The sequence below is a fragment of the Trichechus manatus genome, unplaced genomic scaffold (assembly GCF_000243295.1).
Source record: "Trichechus manatus latirostris isolate Lorelei unplaced genomic scaffold, TriManLat1.0 scaffold00326, whole genome shotgun sequence".
In the NCBI taxonomy this organism is placed as follows: Eukaryota; Metazoa; Chordata; class Mammalia; order Sirenia; family Trichechidae; genus Trichechus; species Trichechus manatus.
The window spans coordinates 485,430-498,702 of NW_004444262.1; the positions used below are offsets into that span (position 1 = coordinate 485,430).

The following is a 13,273-nucleotide window of genomic DNA, read 5'->3' on the forward strand; positions in this document are numbered from 1 at the left end:
AGGCAGAATTTTTGAAGAAGAATTGTGAAGTAGTAAGTAAGTTTTTACTGTGTTTCTGGTTGCTTTTGGCTGCAGTGGGACTGTTTTTCTGCCTAGTGAATAATACTGTCCTCAAAAATGGCTATTAACATAAAAAGTGGATAATTGCCAGAACTGCTTATTTTACCACTATCTTTATGTTGCTCTTCACAGTTTTCACATTTGAATATAGCACGAGGCAAGTCCCTTTCTTGAGGACTCCAGCCTAGAGTAACATGGAAAATCCCCTGGGAGTGACAGCGTCTAGCTCTTTAAAAGCATCTCTGAAAGTTCCCCATCCGTCTCTCTCTTTCCATTCACTACAACTTCAAGTTAATGGCACTGTCTTCCATTTATCCACCTTGAAAAGATGAAAGCACATGTTGATGGTGCTAAGATTGGCACCAGTCATAGCTGGGAGTTCTAAGTAGCCAGATTACATCCAATTCATAACTTTATGATCTTCCTATATTAAATGAGGTTGTTTACATGCTACTCTTAGAGCCCCGCTTGTCTCTGAGGTCTGAGAGGTGAGTAATGGCAGTGGCAGCACTTATGTTGCAAGAATCCTCAGCAGGGCTCTGTCCGACCCTCCTTCAGACTCCAGTATTTATGGACCCTGTTTTGCTATCTTGAGGCATGATTTCTGGCAGTGCTTTGCCCATATATAAATTCTGCAAGATCAATTCTCTCCTCCTCTGTGGCTCTGTGGTACATTTGAAAAGGCAGCTTGTTTTTAAGGCAGACCTTTGGGGAAGGAGGCTGCTCCAGGCAACCACTACCAATCCCCAAGAGGACAGTAGCTCCTTCTATTGTTTCTGCTCTGAATTACTTTAAAAAACCCTGGGCTTGGTGGAGAAGGACATAACCAAATAAAAATAAAACTACCCAGGCCTTGGGAGACTGAAAACCAAGTGATTTATCTGTCTACTATAAAAGAGAAGAGAAATAGAGGTGGCCATTGCAAATACAGGCTCACAATCCCTAATCTGTAATTCTAAATTACGAAAAAACTTGGAGAAACTGCCTTTTTGTTTTTGTTTATTTCTGTGATGGCAGTGCCTGACATGACCTGAATTCATTTGGCAGCAAGACCAGACATGGAATGATTTAAGGCTGTTTATAATCTTTATTTATACTACTTATGTGAATCTTCATGCATCTCGCTACAGAAATATTAATGTGTTGATTATACAACTTTGCCCCAGACGTTGCTGGGGATATTGCATAATATATGGTATATGTACCATATTACTTTTCTGAAATATATTAACTAATTAATTAGTTTGAATCCTGAAACTCAGCTAACTCCAAGGAATTGTGGTTCTGCATGGCTATTATTCCAAAGAAGGAAGTAATTCTTGAATTTTTAATGGAAGAAATTGCTAATATTACTATTTTCTAAGTGACCTTGATTTCATACCAAATCAAGCTGTTCTTTGAAAGAAATTTATTTGTGACTTTTGAAAACCTCCTGAAAGTATTTGCATTCCCCTTCATACATGTATTTATGGTTAACGGGCTATTAAATGAACAGGTTTTCAGGGTGCTTAATATAGGCTTCATTTGATAGTACATAATTGCTACTTGTTCATGTGCTTGTGTATTGTTGACATTATAAATTCTAAATGCCCTTCAGAATTCTCTCAGCCAGGAGAAGTACTCAGGTTAGTGAACCCCAGAAGTAACAGGTTGTCTCTGGCTTTTGTTGAACCCCTGAGCTTCACGAGTGTCAGCGTAGGCTTCACTCAGGTTCATCTCCAACGTGGCCCAAAAATGAGCAGTATGTTTCTAGTGTAAGCAAACAATTACTTAAAAGTCATTTCATTAATCCTAATTCAATTGCAATGTGATTCATTTCCTTATAAAATATTTTAATTGAGCCAAGCCACGCTTAAGTAATAGAGAAGAAAAATCGTTTTTTAAAAAGTCGTACATTCTCATTCTCTTTATTGTTGTCCCGCATTTGTCACTGTATTATCCCATGTTAAGCAAAGTGGAAATTGAACTCTGGAATCTGGAATCCTGTCCTTTATGACCTGTGAGTTAAGACATTCATGAAATGCAAAAACACACATGCAAAGCATACTATCTGTAGGTGTATGTCCAGGTATTGTGGGGCCTGAAGTTTATGTGCAATTTGGGCAGGGGATGAGGGTGTCTTTAAGAAAATAATATGAGGTTACACATTCAAAACTATGTAAACTGTGAATATTTATTTAGAATGAGAAAAGAAATCATAGCAAATTACACATTTTTTAGAAGCTAACGATACCACAAGCATTATAAAATCCAGAAATATAATCTTTATTTATTAACTACCTGAGATGCCGTTTAATATTTTTTTCTTTATGATTTTTTTGGCTGCATACTCTTAAATCGGCTTCTCATGTGACGATGATTTTGTAATATTTTGTATAGAGAAAATAGAAAAATAATTCAGTCTGCCTCTAGCTTGGTGGATCGGAATTTGTTTTTTATTATTAATAGTTTACCTTCACATCTCCTTATTGATAATGTCATGTAAATTTTTAGGATCATTATCAAATTGGAAAAATCAGTATCTTATTTCTTTTCTCTATGAATTATAAGGTGTCAGGGCACCTTAACTTTCTTTGCTCAATAACTAATCTTAACTGTTCTTTGAATTGATGTCACTCATTAAGCAATTTGCCATCATGGTCCTTGAGTCATGATGTTGGATGAGTCAGCACAGTGGGCCATAGAAGTGTTCCTGTAAACCCTTCCTACGCTGAAAATGGTACACTTTTAAATGGAAGTGACCTATGAATCACATAATCATATCACACTAAATCCAAAATAAATGTATCTCCAACTCAAGCTTCCCCTTATCTGGATCCCCAAAGCAACACGGCCACTCCTAACCACCTGACGTGAAGTGGAGCGTGAGGAAGGGGAAGTCAGAATGGAGACAGCAGTCTTAACCAATTGCAAGTGTTATTAAGCATGGTCACATGAACGCATTGCTAGGGCTCCTCCCAGGGCCCTGGAAGGTTACTATATACATGGGGAGCCCTAGAGCTTAAACTTCATGAGCTTGGGGTACATCTGCCTCTGCCTATATTAAATACGTTAGGATTATCACTACATTTATATATGTTATATTGATATATGTATATTTTCTGATAATATGCTTATTGTCACTTCCTTACTTCTTTCACACTCTTCTGCAAGTAGCCTCAACCTTCCCTTCCAAGTACCAATATCCTGTCACCTTTCCTTTGTTAATATTCCATTGCTTTTGCCTATCTCAGTAGTTGTGTTTAGGAGCCATGGAGATTCCAATATACTGCTGCAGCTAGTGGTCCAGTTTTTAATTAGTAATCATCATTTATGCAAACTAATAGTTTTATTGCATGTAGATATTTTAAACCATGGATTTTTTACATTCAGAATATTATACACTACATGCCTTTATGACTCATTTATTGACAACTTTTGCTGTTAGTATAAATGGAGGAAGTGAAAGAGCACTGGATTGGGAGTCAGACCATCTAGTCTCTTCTCTGCCAACTGAACTCACCACATAATCTTAGGTATTTGGTAAAGCCCATCTGGACCCTTGGCAGCTTGCCTATGAAGTGAGAACGTTCATCTTCATTATTTCATAAATGTCTGCCCGCTATGGTCCTAAATCCGAGAACTGGGTAACAATATTGAATGATGAGTCAACAAAGAATACATTTGTCTGAACATATGGTTATTATGTAGTCCATTTCAGTTAAGACAGCTTTGCAAGAAATACTAAAGTAGCTGCCATATCCTTGTTCAACCTATTGTAGTTAATATATGCTTGTACCTTTTTTTGTCACCAGCAATGGGTGGGTCTACATAATTAAAATTCTCCCAGTTGGAAAAATGTTAAAATGTTATCTTTTTGGAATATACATTTTCAAAAATCTCTCTAACGGGCCTTTCTATAGATTTTTTAAGTAAATGGCTAATACATTCTCTAGAATAAGATTAATTTTTTGTTTTCCCTGAGAGCTCAGTTAGGAAATTGTCAGGTTGATTTGGGTGAGAGATGGTCTAAGGAGTTAATGTAGAAGGTAAAAGAAAGATACATATTTAATAAATATGCAGGAAGATGTCCATAGGAAAATATATTCAGACCACATTGAAATGTGTCTGTTTAAAAAAAGAAAAAAAGGCAGAATGTTCCAACACTTAATACTTCATGATCACTTCATAATATCAGCTGACCTCAGGGTAAAGGGGCTGTTAAGGCCAGAAAAACCACCTCATGATGTCAGCTGACCTCAGAAGAAAAGGTTGCGTTACATAATTGAAAACCAAAACCAAACTCATTGCCATCGAGTCAATTCCAATTCATAGCGACCCTATAGCACAGAGTAGAACTGCCCCGTAGAGTTTCCAAGGAGCAGCTGGTAGATTCGAACTGCCGACTTTTTGGTTAGCAGCCAAGCTCTTAACCACTTCGCCATCAAGCTCTGGACACAGAAGCTCCATGGGCTTCCTGGTTGGTGAAAGACATCCACGCATGAGAGATGGTAGCACGTCCCTTTTATGGGACATGAAAACTTTGTGTTGGGAACCTTCCTAGACCTCATCCTATCCTTTTTCTTCCTACAATTAAATGGTAATTGTAAGTAAAAAATAAAAGAGAGAGAGAGAGTATGTTTTGTATACCAGGGGCAATATACTGTATTTTTACACAAATAATGCACACCTTTTATGTTTGTTTGCCAACCATGCCCTCCCCCAATGAGGTATTTTCATAAGCACTCTATGCTATTTTTTTTACAGTAACATGTAAAATAAAAAGGCATAACAGCATTTATGAAAATACTTCACAGAGGGAGGGCAAAGTTGGCAAACAAACGTAAGAGACACGTATTACTTGCATAAAAATACAATAGCAAAGTTGTCAGAAGCATAGATCTGGTCTGCCCAATTCTGAATCCTATTTGTTGGCAGATGTGGCTTTGGATAAATTTCTTAACCTCTCTTTGCCTTGGTTTCGTTACCTGTAAAATGGAATGTACATAGTAGTACCCACCTGTTCGTAGCAGCCATGGTTGTTTTCATGAGTAACTGGGATTCTTTTTTCTTCATGGGTGCTATGGAAATTCTAATTGATTAGTTTTTCTATTTTCTTTGGATGCTAGGAGCTGCAAACCCAAAATTTCAACTCCACTGTAGCAATTACACAGATTTTATGAAATTTATCTTTTTGTTGCTATTGCTGAATATGCTTACTATCTTACTCCCAGGATATTCTCTTTTTTTACCAAGTAGACCCTCTCTTCCTCCACTAATGCATTTATCAGTGATGCTAACAAACAAGTCAGTTAATCAATTGGGCCTCAGTTTTCATTTCTTTACTGAACTTCTACCAGTTCCAGCAAAAAGTAGGAAAATGGCCCAAAGTGAAAGAAGCTATATAGATAAAAATTTGCCAGAAGTTCTTTGATCAGCTGGTAATTAAATTTAATATTTAGCCCATAAACAAATAGCATCAGGCATTTGCTCCTTTCTCTAGGATAAGTAAATTGATGAAATAAAAATTATTGAATCATAGCTAAAATACATTAAATAGTTTACGCCAAGAACTGTTTTCCAAGCACTTTTCACGTGTTAACTCCATCATTTCCACAATAGTCATATGAAATGGTTGCTGTTTTTATCCACATTTTACAAATTGGGAAACTGGGGCACAGAAAGGGTAAGGGACTTGCCCGAGGTCACACAGCTAAGAAGTGTCGAAGCCCAGGTTCCAACCCTGGCAGCCTGCCTCCAGCGTCCATTCTCCTAACCTCTGTACTGTAATGCCTCTCTGTAAGATGCCTTATATCGAGGAAATTTCATTCTAAAAAGTTAAGAATAAAATTATGCAAAATTACTGGTAATGCTAACAAGCATTGACTTCATTAGCTGTAGAGTTCTCCCATGGGAAAAAAATTAAAGAAGATCTGTTTAAGGCTGTATGATATATTCTAAGATGCATGTAGCCATCAAAGATTTTCTTATCAATCCATCACATAGCAATTTTTAAAAAGGCGAAAGATTTGTACGATATGAAGAGAAACTAGAGTATTACATAGCAATTTTTAGATGAGGATTTTTCTATAAGATTACAATTCTATTAGATTTCTTCCTGAACATAAAAGTGTGGTTTTTTTTCCGCCTTAGGACAGTGTGATAATGTGCTTAAATATTCAAATAGAAACAAAGTAAATCAACTTAAAGAGACAAGATAATGTCTTATTATCAAGAAGATATTATATTTGAGGAACTTTTTTTAATGCAGTAGAAGATAATTCCTCAGAGCATGAGCCCTGAGGATGATTTTCTATGGCTTATGACCATTTTGTATGACTTTGCAAATTGCTTATTTTCAATTATTCTGAGCCATCATGATAAGACTTTACTAATAAGTAAAATAATCCATATGGCTATCATTATTCCTCACCTTATTTTTTCTAGCTGATAAAAAAAAAAAGAAACCTAAACCCTTTGCTATTGAGTGGATTCTGACTCATAGCGACCCGATAGGACAGAGTAGAACTTCCCCATAGAGTTCCCAAGGAGCATCTGGTGGATTTGAACGGCTGACCTTTTGATTAGCAGCCAAGTTCTTAACTGGCTGATAGAAGGATTAAAAATTTACTGTAATTACTCATATAATTTGTCTCTCATATTTTAATTCTGTCTTAGTTACCTAATGCTGCCATAACAACAGCAACAACAACAAAATATCACAAGTGTGTAGCTTTAAAGAATAAGAATTTATTGTCTCACAGTTTTGGAGACTTTAAGTCCAAATCAGGGCACTGGCTCTAGAGAAGGATCCTTCCTTGTTAGTGGCCCCAGGCTACTCATGGGAGATATATCTTGGATATTATCTGCTATAGATGTTATATAAAGCCATGAAAGTTGGTAAGATCACCAAAGTAGGCAATATAGATAAGAGAAAGGCACTTATACATTTAGAGGTCAATCAGGAAAGGGGCAATACATGAAGGAGACTGAGAAAGAGCTGCCCATGAAGTGAGAGAAGAATCTCTACTGATAACACGTCTGAATATGAGAGACAAAGTCTCACCATCCTTGCTTCCAAGGAGCACTCTGGCTGTATTTCTTCCAAGATAGACTTGTTTGTTCTTTTGGCAGTCCATGGTATAGTTAATATTCTTCGGCAACACCGTAATTCGAAGGTATCAATTCTTCTTCTGTCTTCCTTATTCATGGTAAAGCTTTCACATGCATATGAGGCAACGGAAAAATATCATGACCTGGGTCAGGCACACCTTAGTCCTCAAAGTGACATCTTTGCTTTTCAACACTTTAAAGAGGTCTTTTGCAGCATATTTGCCCAATGCAGTACATCATTTGATTTCCTGAAGGCTACTTCCATGAGCACTGATGGTGAATCCAAGCAAAATGAAATCCCTGACAGCTTCAGCTCATTCTCCGTTTATCGTGATTTTGCTCATTGGTCCAGTTCTGAGGATTTTTGTTTTCTTTATGTTGAGATGCAATCCATACTGAAGTCTGTAGTCTTTGATCTTCATCAGTAAGTGCTTCAAGTCCCCTTCACTTTCAGCAAGCAAGGTTGTGTCATCTGCATATCACAGGTTGTTAATGAGTCTTCCTCCAATCCTGATACCTCATTTTTCATATAGTCCAGATTCTCAGATTATTTGCACAGTATTCAAATTGAATAAATATAGTGAAAGGATACAACCCTGACACAAACCTTTCCTAATTTTAAACCACACAGTATCCCCTTATTCTGTTTGAATGACTGCCTCTTGGTCCATGTACAGGTTGCCTATGAGCACAATTAAGTGTTTTGGAATTCCCTTTCTTTGCAATTTTATCCATAATTTATTATAATCCACACAGTTGAATGTCTTTGCATACTCAGTAAAACACCAGAAAACATCTTTCTGGTAGTCTCTGCTTTCAGCCAAGATCCATCTGACATCAGCAGTGATATCCCTTGTTCCATGTACTCTTCTGAATCCAGCTTGAACTTCTGGCAGTTCCCTGTCAATCTACTGCTGCAACCACTTTTGAATGATCTTCAGCATAATTTTACTTACATGTGATATTAATGGTATTGTTCAGTAATTTCTGCATTCTGTTAGGGCACCTTTCTTTGAAATGGGCTTAAATATGTATTTCTTCCAGTTGTTTGGCCAGGTAGCTGTCTTCTGAATTTCTTGGCATAGACAAGTGAGCACCTCCAGTGCTGTATCCATTTGTTGCAACATCTCAATTGACATTCCGTCAATTCCTGGAGCCTTGTTGTTCGCCAATACCTTCAGTGCAGCTTGGACTTCTTCCTTTAGTGCCATCAGTTCTTGATCATATGCTTCCTCCTGAAATGGCTGAACGTCGACCAATTCTTTTTGGTACGGTGACTCTGTATTCCTTCTATCTGTTTTTGATGCTTCCTGTGGTATTCAATATTTTCCGCATAGAATCCTTCACTATTGCAACTTGAGGCTTGAATTTTTTCTTCAGTTCTTTCAGCTTGAGAAATGCTGAGCGTGTTCTTCCCTTTTGGTTTTCTAACTCCAGGTCTTTGCACATTTCATTATAATACTTTGTCTTCTCGAGCTGCCCTTTGGAATCTTCTGTTCAGCTCTTTTACTTCATCATTTTTTCCTTTTGTTTTAGCTACTCTATGTTCAAAAGCAAGTTTCAGAGTCTCTTCTGACATCCATTTTGTCTTTTTCTTTTTCTTGTCTTTTTAATGACCTTTTGCTTAGAATGAACTTAGAATGAAATATATTTTTTTCTAATTTTCAGATTTTTAACACAAAACTATGTCTAAGAATGAACTTAAACATATAATTTTATCTTTAAAATATGAAAATTCAAAAAAAAAATAACCGAGTATTTTTGTACTTGGTGATACAAAGCAAGTTATTAAAATAGCACAAATTCTTAGGCAGGGCATTATCAATGAAGTGTTGTTCAGTTGCAAGATAGTTTCAGCCCATATGCAGACATCTACTTCATCAGAGCAGTAGAGATGGCTTGTATTTATATAGCAATGCATATGTCTTAAAGCTATAGGACAAACTATAAGACAATGATAGGCTAATACAGTTGTTGATAAAAAAAATCCATTATTGTACACTACGAGCTTGACTAAATAACCAACAGTAATGTAAGTGACAGTTATTGTAAATAACTGTAGGTTTATCCTTATTATTACCAATTTATTTGTCAATTTAAATCAAGAATTGACAACTAAGACCAAAAGGAAAAAGCACTGATAAGGTATCTTTAACACAAAATATCTGTCCTCCCACAAACGGTGGGTATTGCTATAATTGCTGTTTGCAGCATTCCATGGGAGCCAGATTTCTTAGACTGCTGGGGTCCTCAGTAAATGCTAGAAGTTCACTAATTTTATTTTATGAATACTATAGTCTTTTAAAATCACTTTATAGCTTACTTGTACCCTTGTGGGTAAGAAACAAAACAGTTGAATTTTTAGACCAGTGTAAGCCCATTGATGGCTTTCAGATCATACTTTGATAACACCATGGTTCTAAATTATCTTCCCTCTCAGCAATGTTTTAAATCCCTGAAAAATTGCTACTTAGAGTGAAGGATTACATTAGAATGATCTAAAGCAGGGGTAACAGATCTGCAAATGAGAGGGTATTTTACATTTGACATTTGGGGTTGTCTTTCCATTCCAGTTTTAAATTTAAGCTTTGACAATTAAACATCTTTCATTTAAGAGGAGAGAAATACCTGTTATAGGTGGCACCTGCTTATTATTGTCTCCCCACTGCATAAGAAGTGCTTTGGGGATGTGGTAGCTCTGCATCACAGCATCTGGGTGCAGGAAGTTGGGGTAACACTAGGCACCTGGCACATAGGAAAGGAGTGAACACTTATTAATTCTTTCCTCCCCTCACCCCAGACAGAATCAAGCAACCATTCTCAGTCTGGGCAAGGATCAGTCTGATTCTGCTGACTAAAGTCTATGTTACAGTGGGGCAGTGGGAATGCATTTTGGAAGGGATTGTGTGAAATAAATTTTCACTCAGTATATGTGGCACAGTAATAAGTTCAAACTTACCAATGATCATGAAGATGACACACGACTGGACAACTAATAGCAACGAAGTATGGCACAGGCTGCACTTGGTGTTGGATGGGAATCATTTATTCATTGGACTGGTGCCATTTGGAATGGTAGTTTAGTGTGAGTGGTGTCTAGGTGAGGCAGATATCCAAAGCTGACTGGTTCTTGGGGAGCATTGGTGGGCACGCTTCTTCCAGCTGGGGACCTGCCCCTGCAGTTGCCTTGGCATCGGCAGTGCCTCTCCTCTGGCTGGCCACTTGTATCCCACACCACAGTCCTGGTCTTCCCATTGTCCACCCCTCTGATGGAGTGCCTATGCCTTTTTAGCCATCTTCCTACTTGGAAACCCTGTAAGATACCCTGGGCCAGTTCTTTTTCCCAGGGTACACATCTGGTCTCTAGGAGCTGTGCACGTTTACCCGACTGGGGGTGGAAGTGCAGCTTTATGCTGGGGCGATTGAGAAATTTTTGAAAGATTCTAAGCAGGGAAGTAACATGATTCCATTCACTTTTAGAAAGAGCACTCTGGCAACAGGGTAGCTGACTGAGGGCTGGTGGGGCTGGAGGCAGGGAGACCATGGCAGAGTCCTGGCAGGACATAATGAGGGTCCATTGAGAATGGTGAGGAGGAGGTGGATTCAAAAGATATTAATGTTTTAGATATGAGACTAGATATGAGAAAACTTAGTGACTCAGGGGCTGAGGAAAAGTGAGTCACCTGTCAGGTCCCTTTTTATTTTATGGATGCATAATGAATTTAATCTCACAACAGCATGAAGATATAAGAACATAGACAGGAATGAAGTCATATTTGTCATCAAGATCATATGTAGACCCATTTCTGTTTTGATGTATACCAGCTTACCTTCTCTCTTTTGAATTTGTAAACAATTTACAAGAAATTGTATAGTGTAAAGAACATTTTTGGTTATTTATTCTACCCTTTCCTGTTTCAGGGATTCATCTTATATGTTTGCTTTTAAGTACTTATGGTATATAAAATATAAAGGAAGGCCATAGGTATCATTTAAATTCTGTAGGCTAATTTGAACTTTCCTTTGAAATAGCAGATTCTCTGCCAGAGCTCCCTCTTATTTGTGTTGAAGTTTCTCCCACACAATCCTCCCTGTTTCCTTTTCCAGACACACAGTTTGCTATTTATTTTAAGCAGCTGCTTATGAAAGGTGGAATTTAGCAATGATTAAAATGGCATAAGGTGGGTTTCTATTTGAGCCCGGGGTTGCTGGGTGGCTCTCTTTCGAGTACCCCTTTCTTTTATGCTTTTTCACCTATATTTTGGCTGTGAGAATAAATCCAGCAAAACTGCTGTTTGGCCTTTTAGCGCATTGCCAGCTTTGGTGATTGAAAACTAGCTGGTTTTGTACTAAACACCACTGAAATAAAATAAATGAGTCTGATTAAAGCTGGGAACCCCTAAGTACTACAAATGTAAAAACTGTCAACAGATGCCATTTGCTGAAACAGGCTTCACCAGCAGATGGGGGAAAGCTAAACATAAATTGCACTATTTCTTTTGGTTCGTTTGTTTTTAATGTTGTATAAAAAAATTCTGCAATAGCAGTTACAATAAACTTCTTGCAAATGTTTCATGGTTGTCTGTGGTATTCTAAGATCTTGGAAATTATAATCATGCTATGCTTCATTGTATGAATTCATTGAGCATGTAGAAGCAAATTCTTGTCAGAGTTTTAAAACTTGCTTTGATACTTGTATTTTCAATATTTAAAATAATAGTGAGAAATCATCACCCAATATTGACAAAGGAACATAATATCTTTTAAATCTTTAATGTTGGGCTACAGTAGGGTATTATGAAGCACATCTGTAATAGTTCTCATTCATTTAGTACTTGAATTTTCTTTACAATATTTGGTGTTTTTATTCCTCATTCAATTTAATGTCTCATGTAACATTTAAAGTAATCACTGTTGATACTAACTTTCAAGAACCATAATGGTATTATTAATCATTCTATAATATTTAGACATTATTTCTCAGCAGAGAATTAAGTGCTTGTTATATCATTTAAATTGTTAATGCTTGTATCTCTAAAGACTCCTGCAATTTACCTTTTTCACAATATTTCTTATTCCTAAATTTATTCATCAAATAATATTTATCAGAATGGATCACAAGAAATTTCAGCATAGTTAGAAGAATGGGGAAAATATTAGACAGAAATATCAAAATATTTAGAAAAATATCTAAGATATTTATCAGGAAGGCTAATGTCTGATTTCACTGTTTTTTAACTCTCAGTTTTATTGTTGTTGTTATTTACAGGTTCAGGTTCATGTCGCTTTAGTTATTCAGACCCCAGCATCATCGTGTCATATACAAAGAATAATACTGCGGACTGGATTCAGCTTGAGAAAATTAGGTTTGTTGTAATTTAAAGTATTTTCGTAAGTTATGACATAGATAGATTTCTACCTCCCTATTTGCCTTCATTCTACCACCAACTTTATTCTTTATGGTTTAAAAGTACTTCTGATTGTTAATTATGTTGAAATAGATGGGTGCCCATATTATCACCTACCCTATTTGAAGAGTAGTGTCATTGTCCATTCCAAACTTCCCACTGTCAGTAGTACCTACTATTTAACAAATTATTTATTTTTGGTAAAAGTTCATGTGGAATCATGACTTTTATAATGACATTTTCCATAATATAAAATGACCACCCATCTCTCTATGTGGCCTAGCTGTGGCCTGGCTTACAAGTCTGGGAATACATCAGATGACCCCTTAAATCCCTTCCAGTCTGTGATGATAATGAGTTAATAGCCGCTGAGCCTTTTGCATATAATCTCTAATTCTTTCATTTCCCTGTTAACTTCCCTGTGGCCACTTCTAAAATGCCATTATCATAATTTTGATAGAACTTTATTTTTTTTTTAAATCCTTTAACAAGAAAATGAGGTAGAATACTTGAGGAAGAAGAAACTCATTCATGTTAAAAAGGTTTGGTTACGTTAGCAAAACTCAAATTATGCTTGCTACTTCTGTATAGTTTATAATCATAAAATAAAATTCAGTATGGCCGCTTCTTTTCAGGTATAAGATAATTAAATGGAAAAGATACCTTGAACTTTTATAAAGTTGGTATTATGATTGGTTTAGTCTTCCAATTAA

The 13,273-nt window shown here is 36.6% G+C and overlaps 1 protein-coding gene across 1 annotated transcript in view; it reads left to right on the forward strand.

Annotated features, from left to right (window-relative positions):
• Positions 1-13,273, forward strand: part of RELN (reelin) — a 551,032-nt gene that overhangs the window by 303,536 nt on the left and 234,223 nt on the right. The window contains exon 11 of the mRNA XM_004390724.1: positions 12,411-12,525. Within this exon, the coding sequence (XP_004390781.1) occupies positions 12,411-12,525 (115 nt within the window). The remainder of the gene's footprint in view (positions 1-12,410; positions 12,526-13,273) is intronic.